Source organism: Saccopteryx leptura, chromosome 6 (assembly GCF_036850995.1).
Source record: "Saccopteryx leptura isolate mSacLep1 chromosome 6, mSacLep1_pri_phased_curated, whole genome shotgun sequence".
In the NCBI taxonomy this organism is placed as follows: Eukaryota; Metazoa; Chordata; class Mammalia; order Chiroptera; family Emballonuridae; genus Saccopteryx; species Saccopteryx leptura.
This window is the reverse complement of record NC_089508.1, coordinates 191849767-191870547: the sequence shown is the minus strand read 5'-3', so window position 1 is coordinate 191870547 and position 20781 is coordinate 191849767. Positions and strand designations below refer to the sequence as shown.

Below are 20781 nucleotides of genomic sequence, written 5' to 3'. Positions count from 1 at the left end.
TTAGTCACAGAGTATATTCAAAAAAAGTGTCTACCATATTTTGCCACGCGCGTGCACGCGTGATAGAAGAAGAAGAGGAAAGACGAAACCTACCTGTCACTTTTAGAGCAATCAGATGACACCATCAATAAACCAGTCCCTACAAGCTTGAGCTGAGATGCAGTCATTATAGCATGCTGTGTTGAGACAGACTAGGTATAAACTTCAGTTCCAGCTTTATTTATTGTGGGTTCTTTGGGTCTTTCTTTGGACTCTCATGAAATTAAAGGCTCATTTAATTTATCAAAGCCAACTTTATCCTAATGGATGAGGGGCACACCTTCCCACCAACCCAACATAAAACGTGAAAGCCCAAAAGTTTTCAGGTAAGGATACATTTGGTTTCCTGAGGACCACTGTCTCCTATGAAGGAAATCTGAAATCATGCTCACCGAATCTTAGACCTACCTAGTTTATTTTTAGGTGACAGTTCCCAAGTCACTCCTTTATGTATTGCCAAAATATTAACTTAGAACCCAAAATAAACTGTGCATTGGAGATACTGCATTTAGTTTCCAGGGATCGTTTTGTTTGGAATACAGAGTTCTATATACTTTGTTACCCCACATTGTGACAATGTTCCAAATGAGGAAGGTAACCATTAGGAGGCAGTGGGTGGATTTAACTCTGAAGTACATGCCACTTAGGAAGATATTTTATGAAAATGGTGACTCTTGAAATGGCTCCTTAAGAATTAAATGGAATTTTTTTTCCAAGTAAATTAGGGATAGAGCCTGACCAGGCAGTCGCACAGTGGATAGAGCGTCAGACTTGGATGCAGAGGACCCAGGTTCGAGACCCCAAGGTCGCCAGCTTGAGCGCGGGCTCATCTGGTTTGAGCAAAGCTCACCAGCTTGGACTCAAGGTCGCTGGCTCGAGCAAGGGGTTACTTGGTCTGCTGTAGCCCCACGGTCAAGGCACATATGAGAAAGCAATCAATGAACAACTAAGGTGTCGCAACGAAAAACTGATGATGCTTCTCATCTCTCTCTGTTCTTGTCTGTCCCTATTTATCCCTCTTTCTGACTCTCTATCTGTAAAAAAACAAACAAAAAAAACCTAAGATATTTCTATCAGAATGGAGACAAACGGATTTTCATTGACACATTATATACATCTATTTGAAAAAGAAAATACATGAGACCGCCTGACCTCTGGTGGCGCAGTGGATAAAGCGTCAACCTGGAAACACTGAGGTTGCCGGTTCAAAACCCTGGCTTGCCTGGTCAAGGCACATATGGGAGTTGATGCTTCCTGCTCCTCTCCCTTCTCTCTCTCTCTTTCTCTCTCCCCCCCTAAAATAAATAAATTTAAAAAAATTAAAAAAATAAAATACATGAGACCCACTTAAGAGTTTTCAGGAAAATGACTGATTAAAGGATAAATATTTTAAAAATCAATGGAATGTGAGTTTACCTAATGCCAGTGAACTATACATTTGAAAATGGTCAATGTGGTAAATCTCATACATATCTTACCACAATAAAAATGTCAGCTGAAATCTATATACCAGCAATATCGAATTAGGAAAAAATTAAAATAATCTTAATCAGAAGAGCTAAAACAAAACATTAAGAAAGAAATAATAAATGTGAAATATATGCAGTAGGAAAGACTTTCTGAGTGAAGAGTGTGACACTTCGATTTTTAAAGGTTTTAAGGAAAATTGATCTCAGAGAGATCCTTTCTGGAACTTAATAAAATGCCTAGAGTATGAAAATTAAAGTAAGTTTACGAATGCAAAGCAGTTCAACCTTTCAGGACTTCTGTGATGCTTAATAAAATGTTTTGAATGTCCATCTGGGAAATAACAACATTCATTAATACACTCAACAGTGAGCCGCACTTTGTAGCTCCTTTCTCTGCAAACAGTTCGCACTTCATTCGGCGTATATCCCCTTAGCATCTGTTCTGGAAGTCAGGGACAGAGAAATGACAGATAGGTCCCAAGTCATCCCTGTTCTCTTTACGCTTTCAGGATCTTTGTATTCATCAATCAAGCAATTAATGACAATATTCCAGAAGGGAAGGGTGGGGGAAGAAAACATGGTGGGGGGGGCCCTGGCCGGTTGGCTCAGCGGTAGAGCGTCGGCTTGGCATGCGGGGGACCCGGGTTCGATTCCCAGCCAGGGCACATAGGAGAAGCACCCATTTGCTTCTCCACACCCCCCCCCCCTTCCTCTCTGTCTCTCTCTTCCCCTCCCGCAGCCGAGGCTCCATTGGAGCAAAGATGGCCCGGGCACTGGGGATGGCTCCTTGGCCTCTGCCCCAGGCGCTAGAGTGGCTCTGGTCGCGGCACAGCAACATCCCGGAGGGGCAGAGCATCGCCCCCTGGTGGGCAGAGCGTTGCCCCTGGTGGGCGTGCCGGGTGGATCCCGGTCGGGCGCATGCGGGAGTCTGTCTGACTGTCTCTCCCCGTTTCCAGCTTCAGAAAAAAAAGAAAACATGATGGGGGGACAGATAAGGAGGGGGAAGAGGCTCAGAGAGTTTCCCTGCAGCAGAAGTCACCTTGAGACGGAACCTGCCTATTGAGTGGCAATGAGCAAGGTCAGATGAGGACTGGGACGACTCAGAGAGGAGAGACTCAGAGAGAGATGGGCAGAGAAAATTAAGAGAAGAAAGGAGAACTTAATATCTAATCCACCTTGATGGGTACCGGCCAGAAGGAAACAGTTCACACCTTTATCAGAAAAAGGTCACGACATAGGTGCTGAGCAACGTCAAGGACGCAAAGGAAGAGGCTACCACTGGGCTCAGAGTTTCTCTGATCTAGAAAGATGACAATCAATGTCTGATAGTTCACTCAAGTCTCAAGGGAGGTTGCACATGATCATATTAGTCATTGCTCACCGTTATGTGCCAGACATCACTTCTGAAGACTTGTACGTGGTAACTTGTTTCACTCTCGCAACTACCCATGAAGCAAGTTCTATAAGCATTTCCATTTTATAAAAGAGTTAACTGAGGCGAAGGGAGAGGAACTTGTTCGGGATCACACACGCTATGGAGCACTTTCTCAATCTGTTGAGACTTTGCTTCCTGGCAGTTGTCGACAGTGTGGCTCAAATAAACGCATAAAAAATTCACACACACACAAAAATCACACAAGCAAATAAGTGGCAGAATCCACATTCTTCATGCTCTCAGCCAGTGTTGTCCAGTAAGGAGCACTTTCTGCCGATAATGATCAAGTCCTGTGATGTCTAACATAGCAACCCCTAGCCCCCTATTGCAATTGTGCACTTGAAATATGGGTTGATATATCTGCGGAACTAGTTCTTTGCAGGTTGGCTCTGTGTTGGGGCATTTCCTCAACACTTCGCCAGGCTGTTCACAACTCTGCCTTAGCCTTCCCTTTCTGCTTATGCAGAACCTCAAGGCCAGCAGCGGCACAAGCTAATGGTCTCACCAGGTCTTTTCCGAGCACACATCTACCCCTGGCCGTGCACATGACTTTCTAGATTACTCAGTCTATGTGGGAGTTGCCCAATGTCCCCTTTTTTTCAGAGTATCTCACTTCCCCAGCTTTTTCTTCTCGGCTTTAGGTATGTCTATTGTTTGTGTCAACTATTTTATTTTATTTTGCTGCCCCGAGCAGCAGAGGCTTGTTCCTTTGGCTTTCGCTGTTTTCCAGGAGCATCTCCCTCTAGCCAAAGCTGTTTCCCTACCTCTAGAGATCTCTGGGTTAGGACAATTGCAGGCCTCTTGTGTCCATCCTTCAGGGATCTCCTGGGCAAATCAACAGACCAGCAGAACTCCTCCAGATAAGTCCTGCTCTCCTCCTGAACCAGGTGCCCACGCTGGGAATTCTGGGCCACTGCTGTCCTGGGAGGGGATGAGATAATTTTAAATGCTAGGACTTTTCCCTGGCCTGTTTCAGCGACCTTTCTCATGGTAAAGTGTTTGCTTAGTTGCTGTAAACCTTGGGATATCACCTGACCTGTGGTGGCGCAGTGGATAAAGCGTCAACCTGGAAACGCTGAGGTCGCTGATTCAAAACCCTGGGCTTGCCTGGTCAAGGCACATATGGGAGTTGATGCTTCCTGCTCTTCCCTCCCCCTTCTTTCTCTCTCTCTCTAAAAATTAATAAAAATAATTAAAAAAAAAACCTTGGGATATCTTTCCAGAGTTTTGACAAGGTTGATTCTGACAGTTTTCACCAGGCTTTTCAGTGTTTCTGGGGAGAGACTGTCCCTGGAGGTCCCTACTCTATTAAATTTTCTTGGGCATAATATATACTGTGCTTTTATATTATGTGGAAAATACAAGAAACAGGGTCATCGGGAGTTTTTGGAGAGTTCACAGAGCACAAACCGCTAGTGTTTTGTGTTTATTCTAATAAATACTTCATTTTCATCACCTTTCTTGGAAAAATGGTGAGAACTCTGTATCAAAGTGACTTTGTATTGTGTTGTCATCCATACAGATGTTGATACTGAGAGTGATAATTTCAGTTGAGTTGGGGACTCCAGCATTCTTATGAACATGGGGAGTCAGAAGAGAAAAGCCAAGACAAGGGCAGCGATGCAAACTGGTGTAAGGTTTCAAATGAGGAATGCGAAATAGTTGTGAGAACATGTCTGCTAAGTAGAGATTTATCTGGCTAACTAATTCATACAAAGAAAGACATAGCATTTTAAATGTAAGACAATTTCTATCCTGTCTATCTAAACTATAAAATGTGCTTTTACCATAATGATTAAATATGGTTCTTGTTTTTTGGACCAGTGTAAATAAACAAGAATAAAACTAAAGTGAGAGAGCCCTGGCCCGGTAGCTCAATTGGTTGGAGCCTCAATCTGATACACCAAGTTTCTGGGTTCCATCCCCAGTCGGGGCACATGCAGGAATCAACCAATGTATGCATGGATGGGTGGAACAAAAAATTGATGTTTCGCCTGACCAGGCGGTGGCGCAGTGGATAGAGCGCCGGACTGGGATGCCGAGGACCCAGGTTCTAGACCCCGAGGTCCTCAACTTGAGCGTGGGCTCATCTGGTTTGAGCAAAACTTACCAGCTTGAACCCAAGATCGCTGGCTTGTACAGGGGGTTACTTGGTCTGCTGGAGACCCACAGTCAGGGCACATATGAAAAAGCAATAAATGAACAACTAAGGTGTCACAAAAAATAAATAAATAAATAAATTGATGTTTCTCTCTTCCTTTCTAAAATCAGTAAATAAAAATTTTTTAAAATAAGGTGGGAGAGAGAATTAATATAATCAATAGAAACCCAATTGGAGTACAAAAGGTTGAATGATTTAAAAAGATGTATGTAGCCTTGGATGATTGGCTCAGCGGTAGAGCGACAGCCCACTATGTGGAAGTCCCAGGTTCAATTCCTGGCCAGGGCACACAGGAGAAGTGCCCATCTGCTTCTCCACCCCTCCTCCTCTCCTTCCTCTCTGTCTCTCTCTTCCCCTCCCACAGCCAAAGCTCCTTTGGAGCAAAGTTGGCCTGGGCACTGAGGACGACTCCATGGCCTCTGCCTCAGGCGCTAGAATGCCTCAGGCGCTAGAATGCCTCAGGTTGCAATGGAACAATGCCCAAGCTGGGCAGAGCATCACCCCCTGGTGGGCCTGCCAGGTGGATTCCGGTCAGGCACCTGCGGGAGTCTGTCTCTCTGCCTCCCTGCTTCTCACTTTAGAAAAAAATACAAAAAATAAAAATAAAAAATAAAAAGATGTATGTAAAGTCAACTGATCGCCATGTATTAACAAATTAAAACGTGTTCTAATCAATGACTCACATCACAGTAGCTGAAAGAAAATAGAAAATAATAAGTAGTAAAATGAAATAATTTGTAGAACTTAAATGAAGAACATGATCAAACATAACTGAGGGAGACTTGCTGAATAGGGAGCTATGTAGCTCAATGTTGAATAGGTGTCATTCGTCCCCAAATTAAGTTGCAACTGTGATGAAATTGATTCCAAAGGGACTCTAATAAATTGTTTACAGCACATATATAATGTCTTTTAATTAATTTACAAGTGTAATGTAATGAATCCCACAAGAATTCCTTCTGGAAATTAATAAAAATGTTGTATTTGCTCTCCAGGCAATAAACACATTAAGTTATGAGTATAGCTATGCACACTGGCCATCTTCCCCCACAAACAGTTCACTCATTCATTCATCAGTTTCCCACTGAATGTCCTTTGAGCACAGAGAGTATGATACAGAAAAAAGTGATGAGTAAGAGACATACAGTACAGTACTTGTCCTACTGGGATTTCCACTATGATTCTGTTGGGAGGGGGATCTGGAGGGAGGAAAAGGAACTGGCTTTCAAAAAAAGTAACATCTGCCTGACCTGTGGTGGTGCAATGGATAAAGCATCAACCTGGAATGTTGAGGTCCCAGTTCAAGGCCCTGGGCTTGCCCGGTAAAGGTACATGTGAGAAATAACTATAATGGTGTTTCCTGCTCCTCTGCTGAATCCACCTCTCTCTCCTTCTTCTAAAACTCAATTTAAAAAAGTAAAACCTTTGGCCTGGCCCTGGCCGGTTGGCTCAGCGGTAGAGCGTCGGCCTGGCGTGCGGGGGACCTGGGTTCGATTCCCGCCAGGGCACATAGGAGAAGCGCCCATTTGCTTCTCCACCCCCCCCTCCTTCCTCTCTGTCTCTCTCTTCCCCTCCCACAGCCGAGGCTCCATTGGAGCAAAGATGGCCCGGTTGCTGGGGATGGCTCCTTGGCCTCTGCCCCAGGCACTAGAGTGGCTCTGGTCACGGCAGAGCGAAGCCCCGAAGGGGCAGAGCATCGCCCCCTGGTGGGCAGAGCGTTGCCCCTGGTGGGCGTGCTGGGTGAATCCCGGTCGGGCGCATGCGAGAGTCTGTCTGACTGTCTCTCCCCGTTTCCAGCTTCAGAAAAATACAAAAAAAATAAATAAATTTTTAAACCTTTGGCCTGACCTGTGGTGGCTCAGTGGATAAAGCGTCGACCTGGAAATACTGAGGTCGCCGGTTCAAAACCCTGTTCTTGCCTGGTCAAGGCACATATGGGAGTTGATGCTTCCAGCTCCTCCCCACTTCTCTCTCTCTCTCTCTCTCCCCCCCTCCTCTCTAAAATGAATAAATAAAAAATTGGAAAAAAAAGTAAAATCTTTAATAAAAAAAGTAACATCTACAATAAAGTGTGCTAAGTGCTATGGGGTGGTGGTGGATACAAGTACTATGAATTGCTCAGTGGAAGGCATTAACAGGGTGAAAGGAAAACGGTGAAGAGTGTTCTGGTTGAATTGTGTCATCTCAAATTTTGGCATCCTAACCCCACTACCTGAACATGTTACTTTATTTGGAGACAGGGTTTTTATAGAGATAATCAAGTTAAAACGAGGTCCTTAAAATGGACCTCAATCCAATGACAGGTGTCTTTATAAAAAGGGGGAAGGAAGTTAGCCCTGGCTGGATACTTCAGTTGGTTAGAGCATCATCCGGAGCACAGAGGTTGCCAGTTCGATCCCCGGTCAGGGCACCTACAGGAACAGATGTTCCTTTATCTTTTCTGCTCTCTCCCTTCCCCTCTCTAAAATCAATAAAATAAACATTAAAAAGTGGAAGGGGTATTTGGCCACAGACACACACAGAGAATGCTATGTGAAAACTGAAGACGGAAACTTGGATGACCCTTCTACAAGTCACAGAACACCAGAGATTGACAACAAAGCACCAGAAGCTAGGAGGGAGTCCTAGAAGAAATTCTTCCTCAGGGCCCCAGAAGGGACCCAGCCTACTAACTTCCAGCCTCCAAAACTGGGAGGAAATCCATTAAGTTGTTTAAGCCACCGAGAGGGTAGTACTTTGTTGCAGTAGCTGTAGCAAACTAATAAAGGGAGGAAGGTACTATGTTACCTATAAATGCAAAACATCAGAGTCCATCACAGTTGGTAGGGAGAAATAACAAGAAGTCAGGTGAAGCCTGACCTGTGGTGGTGCAGTGGATAAAGCATTGACCTGGGAACACTGAGGTTGCCGGTTCAAAACCCTGGGCTTGCCTGCTCAAGGCACATATGGGAGTTGATGCTTCCAGTTCCTCCCCCCCTTCTCTCTCTCTCTCTCTCTCTCTCTCTCTCCCTCTCCTCTCTAAAAATGAAAAAAAAAAAAAAAGCACCTCTTACCTAAGAGTGTGCCTTAAAAAAAAAAGAAGTCAGGTGAAGTGGGGGCTGGAGCAGGGAAGAGTTCTGGGAAGAAGGAACCAGGTCTGCATATATTCATGGGATTTTTTTTTGTTTTCGGGGTTTTGTTTGTTTGTTTGTTTGTATTTTTTCTGAAGCTGGAAACGGGGAGAGACAGTCAGACAGACTCCCGCATGCGCCCGACCAGGATCCACCTGGCACGCCCACAGGGGCGATGCTCTGCCCACCAGGGGGCGATGCTCTGCCCCTCCGGGGCGTCGCTCTCCCGCGACCAGAGCCACTCTAGCGCCTGGGGCAGAGGCCAAGGAGCCATCCCCAGCGCCCGGGCCATCTTTGCTCCAATGGAGCCCTGGCTGCGGGAGGGGAAGAGAGAGACAGAGAGGAAGGAGGGGGGGTGGAGAAGCAAATGGGCGCTTCTCCTATGTGCCCTGGCCGGGAATCGAACCCGGGTCCCCCACACGCCAGGCCAACGCTCTACCGCTGAGCCAACCGGCCAGGGCTGTTTTTTTGGGTTTTTTTCATTTTGTATTTTTCTGGAGTGAGAAGCAGGGAGGTTGACAGATTCCCGCATGCGCCCTACTGGGACCCACCTGGCATGCCCACTAAGGGGCGATGCTCCATTGCAACCGGAGGCATTCTAAAGCCTGAGGTGGAGGCCATGGAGCCATCCTCAGTGCCTGGGCCAACTTTGCTCCAATGGAGCCTTGGCTGAGGGAAGGGAAGAGAGAGACAGAGAGGAAGGAGAGAGGGAGGGGTGGAGAAGCAGATGGGCGCTTCTCCTGTGTACTCTGACCGGGAATCGAACCCGGGACTTCCACAAGCCAGGCTGATGCTCTACCACTGCATGTTTGTTTTTTATTTTATTTTTTTAATTTTTGTATTTTATGAGGTTTTAACATTTTATAAAGTTTGCTGGCCAGTAGAGACTGTCCTGTGCAGGGCTAGCCAATTCTTAGCAAAACAATGTAAAGAACGAATCCCAAGTCTACAAAACCAGCCACTTTCTTATCTAACTCTGCCCTAAATCACACCAGGGCCAGGTACCAGTCTCTAGTTAGATTGCTCCTACAGCCCAAAGATGTTGGAACTATTCCAGGCAGCCAATCCAAAATTGCTTACTCTGCCAATCCTTGTCTTTTCTTTTTTAAAAATTTTAAATGTTGGCCCTGGCCAGTTGGCTCAGTGGTAGAGCGTCGGCCTGGCATGTGGAAGTCCCTGGTTCAATTCCTGGCCAGGGCACACAGGAGAAGCGCCCATCTGCTTCTCCACCTCTCCCCCTCTCCTTCCTCTCTGTCTCTCTCTTCCCCTCCCGCAGCCAAGGCTCCATTGGAGCAAAGTTGGCCCGGGTGCTGAGAATGGCTCTATGGCCTCTGCCCCAGGCGCTAGAATGGCTCTGGTTGCAACAGAGCGACGCCCCAGATGGGCAGAGCATCGCCCTCTGGTGGGCATGCCAGGTGGATCCCAGTCGGGCGCATGCGGGAGTCTGACTGCCTCCCCGTTTCCAGCTTCAGAAAAAAAAAAAAAAAAAAATTTAAATGTTTATTTTATTGATTTTAGAGATAGGAAGGGGGGAGAGAGAGAGAGACAGGAACATCAATCTGTCCCTGTATGTGCTGACCAGGGATTGAACCGACAACCTCTACGCTTCAGGATGATGCTCTAATCAACTGAGCCATTCGGCCAGGGCCAATTCTTGCCTTTTCCATGGAAACTCCAATATAGGCTCTGTCTCAGGCTTGCCCCTCACTCCTATCTTTTGCCACCTGACCAAATCTTGGTGCTTCACCTGTCACCCTGCATGGCATGTGGTGACCCTCTTTTCTGGGGCCACTGAGTAGAATAAACTTCTTCCTTCCAAACCTCCTTCTTGTTTCCTCCTGTGGCCGCACCAACGTTATCACACCATAGCTGACATTTACGTTCTTAGGACATTGCAGGTTTCAAGGAGAGGAGCAGAAGGGAGAACTGGAGGGAAGGGAGGCACAACGTATAGCCCACTTGAATGAGCGCAGGAGATACAAATTTACACACTTTCAGAAGAACTCTTCCTGGCAAAATACTAATAAGGACTTAAAGTTACTGAAAGATTCAGTGGCCCAAGTACCTCGTCTATGTGACTTATCTAACTTAACTCACAGACAACCTACAACCAGCTTGGGAGTGCCATTAATTTAATTTTACAGTTGGGAACATGAGGCAGGTGGTTAAGTACAACGTTATTTATAAATACAAATCCACCCTTGCCAGAGATCTTAAAATATTTCCTATTGGTGCCTAACCTCTCTTCCAACTCAATCAGTTCTGAGTGAGCTGACTGAGAGACACCATGAAGCAAACTGAAAGAAATGAAGAGGAATGCACCTACTTTAAGGTGGATGGCTCTCAAAGAGAGAGCAAAAAAAGCTAGTTGAACATTACGTATAATAGTATACTGTAAGACAAAAACAGTAGCCCCTAATAATATGTATCATCTGTGGGGATACCTATAAGCGAATATATAAAATACATATGTACAGATATATGTATATTTATGTACAAATGTTTAATGGATTTGTGTATATGATTGTATGCATATATGCTATATAAGTATGCACATATTCTGTATTTATATGTGTGTGTATATGAATATATATTATATATAAGTATATATGGTATATATTATATATTTACATATAGATGTATATATTTATGGATGTATATAGACGTCCCCACAGGAAATACATGTTTGGAGCTTGTGTTTTCGTTGTCTTACAGTATAGTATTGTGCTTATTGATCTGCAACTTATACATACATTTGCGTGTTAATACAAAAATCAGGAACGCCTGATGGATGGTGGTACAGTGGATAAAGCGTCGACCTGGGACGCTGAGGACCCAGGTTCAAAAATCTCCAAGTCTCCCCTGGCCGGTTGGCTCAGCGGTAGAGCGTCGGCCTAGCGTGCGGAGGACCCGGGTTCGATTCCCGGCCAGGGCACATAGGAGAAGCGCCCATTTGCTTCTCCACCCCTCCGCCGCGCTTTCCTCTCTGTCTCTCTCTTCCCCTCCCGCAGCCAAGGCTCCATTGGAGCAAAGATGGCCCGGGCGCTGGGCATGGCTCTGTGGCCTCTGCCTCAGGCGCTAGAGTGGCTCTAGTCGCAATATGGCGACGCCCAGGATGGGCAGAGCATCGCCCCCTGGGGGGCAGAGCACCGCCCCTGGTGGGCGTGCCAGGTGGATCCCGGTCGGGCGCATGCGGGAGTCTGTCTGACTGTCTCTCCCTGTTTCCAGCTTCAGAAAAATGAAAAAAAAAAAAAAAAAGAAGTTCCGGGTTCGATTCCTGGCCAGGGCACACAGGAGAAGCGCCCATCTGCTTCTCCACCCCTCCCCCTCTCCTTCCTCTCTGTCTCTCTCTTCCCCTCCCGCAAAGATGGCCCGGGTGCTGGGGATGGCTCCTCCGCCTCTGCCCCAGGCGCTAGAGTGGCTCTGGTCGCAACAGAGCAACGCCCCGAAGGGGCAGAGCATCGCCCCCTGGTGGGTGTGCCGGGTGGATCCCGATCGATCAGGCGCATGCGGGAGTCGGTCTGACTGTCTCTCCCCGTTTCCGGCTTCAGAAAAATACAGAAAAAAAAAAAAAATCTCCAAGTCTCGGGCCTGAGCACGAGATCATTGACAAGATCCCACGGTCGCTGTCCTGAACCCAAGGGTCACTCACTGGCTTGAGCCCGAGGTCACCCAAGAGGGGTGCGGTCGTGCAGGACCAGCCCAGCCCCGCCTCCAGGAAGGGGTGGAGCCTGTGGCTGGGCCCGCCCCCTTGCAGCGGCGAGTGGCAGGCTGGGGTGGGATTTCCGCTTTCCTAGGAGCTACTTCGGTGTTTGGTGGCGATCACGACGGGAGCTGAGGTGGCGCTGGGCAGGCGGACCCACTGGACTGCGGCCCGATTGTGGCCGGCGATGCTGGAGGGCAGCTGGGGTGGGTAGGGCTGTGCCAGCGCCGCCTGCCAGCGAATTCCCGGCCAAGGGCTTGAACTTGAGGCGTGAAGGCGAGGGTCCGGCTGGGTATCTGGGCGGAGGGAGCTACTTGTGGACCAAGAGCAGGGCGTTGGAGGATGTGTGGCAAGCTCACCTAGTGAACCGTTCAAAGAAAAGCCACAGCCGTCGGAATGTCCTCGCTTTAAAGCAGGAGAATAAGGGATGTCAGGGGAGGACACTCCCACCAGGCCCCGAGCTACTCCGCTTTGGACGAGGACGCTTAGCGCTCAGCAGCCAGAATCAAGTCTGCCAGCCGCCAAGACCCAAAGATCAGAGCTAACCAAAGAAAAGAACGGTGCTGGGAACAGTTACAAAGAGCTGGTCATGCATATGTCAATTCGTTTCATCCTCACTGCAGCCTTGTAAGGCTTGGTGGTAGTACAATCCTCTTGACCAATGAAGAACTAAGGCACAGCTGTTTGTTTGTTTGTTTGTTTGTTAAAAATCAGCAGTGTGCCTGACCTGTGGTGGCGCAGTGGATAAAGCGTCGACCTAGAAATGCTGAGGTCGCCGGTCGAAACCCTGGGCTTGCCTGGTCAAGGCACATATGGGAGTTGATGCTTCCAGCTCCTCCCCACCTTCTCTCTCTTTCTCTCTCTCCCTCTCTCTCTCTCTCCCTTTCTCTCTCCTCTCTAAAATGAATTTTTAAAAAAGGTTTATTTAAAAAAAAATCAGTAGTGGCATAGTTCCCAGTAAACATTAAACTGGGTACGATACAGGTATAATTTTTCGAGTTGTTTGTAATATTGACACATTGAAAGACACCTAATTCCTCTTCAGCTGGGGGGATTGTTCATGGACTATCCAGCTGAGGGAATAGCTATGGAATATCCAGTTACGGAATACTATTTTTTTTTGTTTTTTTTTATTTTTTATTCATTTTAGAAAGCGGGGGGGGGGGGAGAGAATGGGGGGAGGAGCAGGGAGTATCAACTCCCATATGTGCCTTGACCAGGCAAGCCCTGGGTTTCGAACCGGCAACCTCAGCATTTCCAGGTCGACGCTTTATCCACTGCGCCACCACAGGTCAGGCCTATTTTTATACTAGTCTGGAAAGTCCCCCAGGGTGTGTTGTGGAGTGGAGAACAAAATGCAAATTGCAGAACAATATGTACTTAGTCATTTTTTTAAAACCAACTCCCTCAAAACAAGTGATTTTTATTGTGTTAGAACTTGTCTAAATGAATAGAAAAAGTTATAATATACACTAAATTGACAATGGTGAATAGGGGAGAATTGGGGAGGTCATAGTGATTGCAGGAGTGATGGTAAACCAGCTTTATCCTTATTTGGGTGTGTTGTGTGTGTGTGTGTGTGTGTGTGTGTGTGTGTGTGTAGTCAGAAAAATGGATATACTTCCAATTATATAAAGCATCGTTTTTATTAATTTTTTTTTCTTTGTATTTTTCTGAAGCTGGAAACGGGCAGAGACAGACAGACTCCCCGCATGCGCCCGACCGGGGTCCATCCGGCACGCCCACCAGGGGGCAATGCTCTGCCCCTCCAGGGCGTCGCTCTGTTGCGACCAGAGCCACTCCAGCGCTTGGGGCAGAGGCCAAGGAGCCATCCCCAGCGCCCGGGCCATCTTTGCTCCAATGGAGCCTCGGCTGCGGGAGGGGAAGAGAGAGACAGAGAGGAAGGAGAGGGGGAGGGTTGGAGAAGCAGATGGGCACCTCTCCTGTGTGCCCTGGCCAGGAATCGAACCCGGGACTTCTACACGCCAGGCCGACGCTCTACCACTGAGCCAACCGCCAGGGCTATTAAATTTTTTTTTACTTTACTGATTTTAGAGAAGGGGGAGAGAGAAACAATTGGTTTGTTTTTCCACTTATTCATGCATTCATTGGTTGATTCTGGTATGTGCCTTAACCAGGGATGGAACCCACAGCCTTGGTGTATCAGGACGATGCTTAAACAACTGAGCTACCTGGCCAGGGCATAAAGGTTTTTTTTGTTTTTTTGTTTTTTTGTATTTTTCTGAAGCTGGAAACGGGGAGAGACAGTCAGACAGACTCCCGCATGCGCCGGACCCGGATCCACCCGGCACGCCCACCAGGGGCGACGCTCTGCCCACCATGGGGCGATACTCTGCCCCTCGGGGCGTCGCTCTGCTGCTACCAGAGCCACTCCAGCGCCTGGGGCAGAGGCCAAGGAGCCATCCCCAGCGCCCGGGCCATCTTTGCTCCAATGGAGCCTCTGCTGCGGGAGGGGAAGAGAGACAGAGAGGAAGGGGGGGGGTGGAGAAGCAAATAGGCGCTTCTCCTATGTGCCCTGGCCTGGAATTGAATCCGGGTCCCCCGCACGCCAGGCCGACCTTCTACCGCTGATTTTTTTTTTTATTCATTTTTGAGAGTTGGGAGGGGGAGAGAGAGAAAGAAAGAGAGAGAGAGAAAGGGGGGGGGTGGAGCAGGAAGCATCAACTCCCATATCATGTTCCCAGGTCAATGCTTTATCCACTGCGCCACCAGAGGTCAGGCCATAAAGTTTTTATTAAAAGAAATTACTATGATTTGATTGCATGAGTTAATATTCATAAAAGTACTTGGAACAGAGTGAGAGAGTGGGGCTGACTCAATGCTCAGTAAAACATTAGCTATGATTATTTATTATTATTATTATTATTATTATTATTATTATTATAAAGCCTTCTGCAACTGTTGTTTTCAATGTCCATGATAAGACATGGATCTAGTTAATTCATTTTAACTGTTCTAGAATATTTGTTTATATGTAGCATACATTTTAAAATTTCCCTATTGATGGATATTGGGCCATTTTCAAATTTGCTATCACAATGTTGCAAGAAATACCCTTATATACATATTTGTGTGCACATTATAGGGGTGTTTGGAGGGAACATGGAGGGTCATTGATTACTGGATCTTGGCTATGCACCATTCGACTTTACTCACTATCACTAAACAGCTATTTAGCAATGTATGATAGTTCCTATTTCCCCGTATTCTTATCAACACTTGGTATAAAAAACTTTAATTTTTGCAAATACCATAGTTTATTTTGTGGGGTTTTTTTTGTTTTTTTTTTTTTTTTAGTGAGAGAGAGAGGAGAGAGAGAGGGAGAGAGAGATAAGAAGCATCAACTTAATATGCTTTAGTTGTTCATTGATTGGATTGCTTTCTCATACGTGCCTTGACTGGGGGTCTTCAGCCACGCCAGTGACCCCTTGCTCAAGCCAGGGACCTTGGGCTCAAGCTAGCGACCTTTGGGCTAAACCCAGGAACCACAGGATCATGTAAATGATCCCACACTAAAGCTGCCGACCCTGCACTTAAGCTGGCAAGACTGCTTTCAAGCTGGAAGCCGGTGACCTCGGGGTTTTGAACCTGGGACCTCAGTGTCCAAGGCTGACACTCTATCCACTGTGCCACCACCAGTCAGGCACAAATATCATAGTTTAAAAGGATATTTCATTGTTTAATTTGCATTTACCTGTAACTAGTGAAATTTGAACATCTTTTTATATGTTTATTGGTTATTTGGAGTTCCTTTTCAGTGAACTATGTTTTAATATTTATTTATTTTAATTTTTAAAATTTATTGATATGAGAGAGAGAGGAAAGGAGAGAGAAAGAAATTGATTTATTTCACTTATTTATGCATTCATTGGTTGATTATTGTATGTGTCCTGACTGGGGATAGAACGCAGAACCTTGATGTATGGGAACAATGCTCTAATCCAATGGTCGGCAAACTCATTAGTCCACAGAGCCAAATATCAACAGTACAACAGTTGAAATTTCTTTTGAGAGCCAAATTTTTTAAACTTAAACTATATAGGTAGGTACATTGTTATTAACTTAATGAGGGTGCTCCTAAGTTGGCCAAAGAGCCGCGTGTGGCTCGCGAGCTGCGGTTTGCCGACCACTGCTGTAACCAACTGAATTACCTAGCCAGGGCTCCTTATTTTTATGTATTGATTTGAGAGAAAGGGAGAGAGAGAGACAGAAACATCAATTTGGTGTTCCACCCATTTATACATTCATTGGTTGATTCTTGCATGTGTCCCAACCAGGGGTCAAACCTGCACTTGGGTATCGGAAGGATGCTTTAACCAATTAAGCAACCAGCCAGGGTAGTTAACTGTATGTTTAATATATATGTTTAGCCTGACCATTGATGGTGCTGTGGACAGAGCTTTGGACTGGGATGCGGAGGACCCAGTTTCGAAACCCTAAAGTCGCTGGCTTGAGTGTGGGCTCATCTGATTTGAGTAAGGCTCACCAGCTTAAGCCCAAGGTCGCTGGCTCGAGCAAGGAAGGGGTCACTCGGTCTGCTGTAGCTCCCCTGTCAAGGCACATATGAGAAAGCAGTCAATGAACAACTAAGGTGCTGCAACGAAGAATTGATGCTTCTCATCTCTCTCCCTGTCTGTCTGTCCCTATCTGTCTGTCTGTCTGTCTGTCTCTCTCTCTCACACACACACACATGCTTATATGTTTGATCATGATTCTAGTTTTTTTCTTTATTTTATTTTTTGTGGCAGAGACAGAGAGTCAGAGAGAGGAATAGATAGGGACAGACAGACAGGAAGGGAGAGAGATGAGAAGCATCAGTTCTTCGTTGTGGTTCCTTAGTTGTTCATTGATTGCTTTCTCATATGTGCTGACCGGGGGGCTACAGCAGACCGAGTGACCCCTTCCTTGCTCGAGCCTGCGACCTTGGGCTCAAGCTGGTGAGCCTTGCTCAGACCAGATGAGCCCATTCTCAAGCTGGCTACCTCGGGGTCTCAAACCTGGGTCCTCCACATCCCAGTCTGATGCTCTATCCACTGCACCACCGCCTAGTCAGGCATGATTCTAGTTTTTAAAGTAATTTGTAGGCAGTCTAGATATACTCTGCGTATAGAATAAAGGTTGACTCTCATGTTTTAGGCTCAGACGAGTGAGTTTATTATAGCTGTGGGAACTATATAAATTGATGGAGAGGCTAGTAGAAAACAAATTTTAAGGGGACTATCAAGAGGTTACTTTCAGACAAATTTGAGATGCTTTTGAGTCATCCAAGAGAACAAGTCTGTGCCGCAGAGATACATTCGGGAGTTGTCAGCTTATGGATGTTATGTAAACTGATAGCAGAGCATGTGGTTATCTCCTCACAGAATTTGGAGTGACACGCAAGAACCATACAGAATTTTACATTTGGTGAAGGAAGATCCAGAAAGGGATGCTGAGATGTAGGAAAAGCAAAGTAGAAAAAAAAATTAACATTGTGTGAGGAACCTGCTCCTTTGTTTTCTTCAGTTTCTGTAATGGCTGCATCAGGTGTGTGTGGATGTACCCTAACTGCTCTTTTATTTGGAATTTGGATTTATTTCAGTACTTGCCTATTATAAGCTACACTTCCATGAACATTCTATAGATTCATCTTTTTTTTTTTTTTGTCGCTGATTATTTCCTTTGGATATACTCCTATAGTTAGGTTGAAGAGTATGCCTATTTAAAAGTTTTTACTGTAAGTTGCACATGTCTACTACAAAGGTGGTTTTCATTTATATTCCCACCAGACAAGTTTACTTTTTTTGTCTATTCTGGTCATGGTGGATTAGTGGTGAAAACTACATATTGCATATCAACATTAAATTATTATTTTTTTTTACAGAGACAGAGAGTCAGAGAGAGGGATAGATAGGGACAGACAGACAGAAACGGAGAGGGAGGAGAAGCATCAATTATCAGTTTTTCGTTGTGACACCTTAGTTGTTCATTGATTGATTTCTCATATGTGCCTTGACCGTGGGCCTTCAGCAGACCGAGTATCCCCTTGCTCAAGCCAGTGACCTTGGGTCCACACTGGTGAGCTTTGATCAAACCAGATGAGCCCACGCTCAAGCTGGTGACCTCGGGGTCTCGAACCTGGGTCCTCCGCATCCCAGTCCGATGCTCTATCCACTGCATCACCGCCTGGTCAGGCAACATTAATTTTTTTTTTTTTTTTGCAGTTTAAAAGGTCTCACATTTATTACTGAACCGGATCCTATTGCAAAAAAAAAAATATATATATATATATATATATATATATATATATATATATATCATAGAGAAAACTCATTTCCCCAACAATCTCCCAATTAAAACAGCCAACTTCGCCAGCTTGAGCACGGGCTCACCTGGCTTGAGCAAAAAGCTCACCAGCTTGGACCCAAGGTAGCTGGCTCCAGCAAGGGGTTACTCGGTCTGCTGAAAGCCCATGGTCAAAGCACACATGAGAAAGCAATCAATGAACAACTAAAATGTCACAACGAAAAACTGATGATTGATGCTTCTCATCTCTCTCCGTTCCTGTCTGTCTGTCCCTATCTATCCCACTCTCTGTCTCTGTAAAAAAAAATAAATAAATAAATAAATAAATAAACTTTGCCTGACCAGTGGTGGTGCAGTGGATAAAGCGTCGACCTGGAATGCTGAGGTCACCGGTTCAGAACCCTGGGATTGGCCCTGGCCAGTTGGCTCAGCGGTAGAGCGTCGGCCTGGCGTGCGGGGGACCCGGCCAGGGCACATAGGAGAAGCGCCCATTTGCTTCTCCACCCCCCCTCCTTCCTCTCTGTCTCTCTCTTCCCCTCCCGCAGCCGAGGCTCCATTGGAGCAAAGATGGCCTGGGCGCTGGGGATGGCTCCTTGGCCTCTGCCCCAGGCGCTAGAGTGGCTCTGGTCGCGGCAGAGCTACGCCCTGGTGGGCAGAGCTTCGCCCCTGGTGGGGGTGCCAGGTGGATCCCGGGTCGGGCGCATGCAGGAGTCTGTCTGACTGTCTCTCCCCGTTTCCAGCTGCAGAAAAATACAAAAAAACCCAAAAACAAACAAACAAACAAAAACCCCCCTGGGATTACCTGGTCAAGGCACATATGGGAGTTGATGCTTCCTGCTCCTCCCCTCTTCTCTCTCTCTCTCTCTCTCCTCCTTCTCTCCTCTCTAAAATGAATAAAGTCTTAAAAAAATAAATAAACTTCAAAAAAACAAAAAACAAAAAAACAGCCAACTGTCCTACAGCAGTGCTCTTTCCAGTGATTTATGAGGTGTAGGCAACGTGAACACCGCATAAATGTGAGCCATCTCATGTGTGGTTCCTTACAGACCCAGTTTGGTTCTCCTCCAGTATCTCCTCTTAGAGTTGTACCTGATTTTATTACCAGTTTTCATCCGAATCCATTGGGGAATGGGCCAATTTTGCTTTTGTTTTTTGGCCAGGAACCTCTTGATCCTGAAAGTCTTGTGAGAAGACATGGCGAGGAAGAAACAACCGCACACACCACGACGGCGGAGAGAGAAAGGCAACATTAAAATTTTTTTTTAAGATTTTATTTATTAATTTTAGAGAAGGGGGAGAGAGGGAGGGGAGGAGCAGGAAGCATCAATTCCCATATGTGCCTTGACTGGGCAAGCCCAGGGTTTCGAACCGGTGACCTCAGTGTTCCAGGTCGACGCTTTATCCACTGCGCCACCACAGGTCAGGCGCAACATTAAAATTTTTAAAAAATTAATTTTAGAGCCCTGGCCGGTTGACTCACTGGTGGAGCATGTGGGTGTTCCAGGTCCAATTTCTGGTCAGGGCACACAGGAGAAGCACCCATCTGCTTCTCCACCCCTTTCCCCTCACTTCTCTCTCTCTCTTTCTTCCCCTCTTGCAGCCATGGCTCGATTAGGAAAGTTGGCCCCAGGTGCTGAGGATGGCTCCATGGCCTCTGCTTTAGGCGCTAAGAAGAGTTCTGTTGCTGAGCAATGGAGCAACACCCCAGATGGACAGAGCAATACCCCCTACAGGGCTTGCTGGGTGGCTCTGGTCAGGGTGCATGCAGGAATCTATCTTGGTCTCTCCACCTCTCACTGAAGAAAAAATAAATTTTAGAGAGCGGAAGAAAGAAGAGAAACGTCAATCAATTTGTTTCACTAATTCATGCATTCCTTGGTTGACTGTTTTATGTTCCCTGACCGGGAATCAAATCTGCAATCTTGGAGCATTGGGACAATGTTCCAACTAACCGAACTACCTGTCCAGGGCCACATAACAACATTTTTAATGGTTATAAAGTGTGCTGTTGTATGGAATTTCATAATTTATTTGCAAATTATACTGTCTTCTTATTTTTGGTATTGCGACGAGTATTGTAGTTACTGTAATTTTTTTTTTTTTGTATTTTTCCGAAGCTGGAAACGGGGAGAGAAAGTCAGACAGACTCCCGCATGCGCCCCACCGGGATCCACCCGGCACGCGCACCAGGGGCAACGCTCTGCCCACCAGGGGGCGATGTTCTGCCCCTCCGGGGCGTCACTCTGCCGCCACCAGAGCCACTCTAGCGCCTGGGGCAGAGGCCAAGGAGCCATCCCCAGTGCCCGGGCCATCTTGGTCCAATGGAGCCTTGGCTGCGGGAGGGGAAGAGAGAGACAGAGAGGAAGGAGGGGGCGCTTCTCCTATGTGCCCTGGCCCGGGTCCCCCGCACGCCAGGCCGACGCTCTACCGCTGAGCCAACCGGCCAGGGCCCTGTAATAATTTTTTAAGATTAATCATTTTGCTCATTCTTAAGCTGTTCCTTAGAATAATTTCCTGAAAGTGGAAATGATGAGTCAAAAGTATTTGCATTTTTGAAG

At 46.4% G+C, this 20781-nt stretch overlaps 1 protein-coding gene across 1 annotated transcript; it reads right to left on the bottom strand.

Annotated features, from left to right (window-relative positions):
* Positions 1–19169: 19169 nt before the first annotated feature.
* Positions 19170–19460, bottom strand: LOC136376496 (large ribosomal subunit protein eL39-like). Its single transcript, XM_066342592.1, has one exon. It carries the CDS (start codon positions 19417–19419, stop codon positions 19264–19266), a length of 156 nt encoding a protein of 51 aa, XP_066198689.1. The 5' UTR covers positions 19420–19460; the 3' UTR covers positions 19170–19263.
* Positions 19461–20781: the final 1321 nt, after the last annotated feature.

What these genes read in the sequence shown, in the direction of transcription:
- LOC136376496 (XM_066342592.1), bottom strand. Translation starts at nt 19,419, where the DNA reads ATGTCTTCTCACAAGACTTTCAGGATCAAGAGGTTCCTGGCCAAAAAA.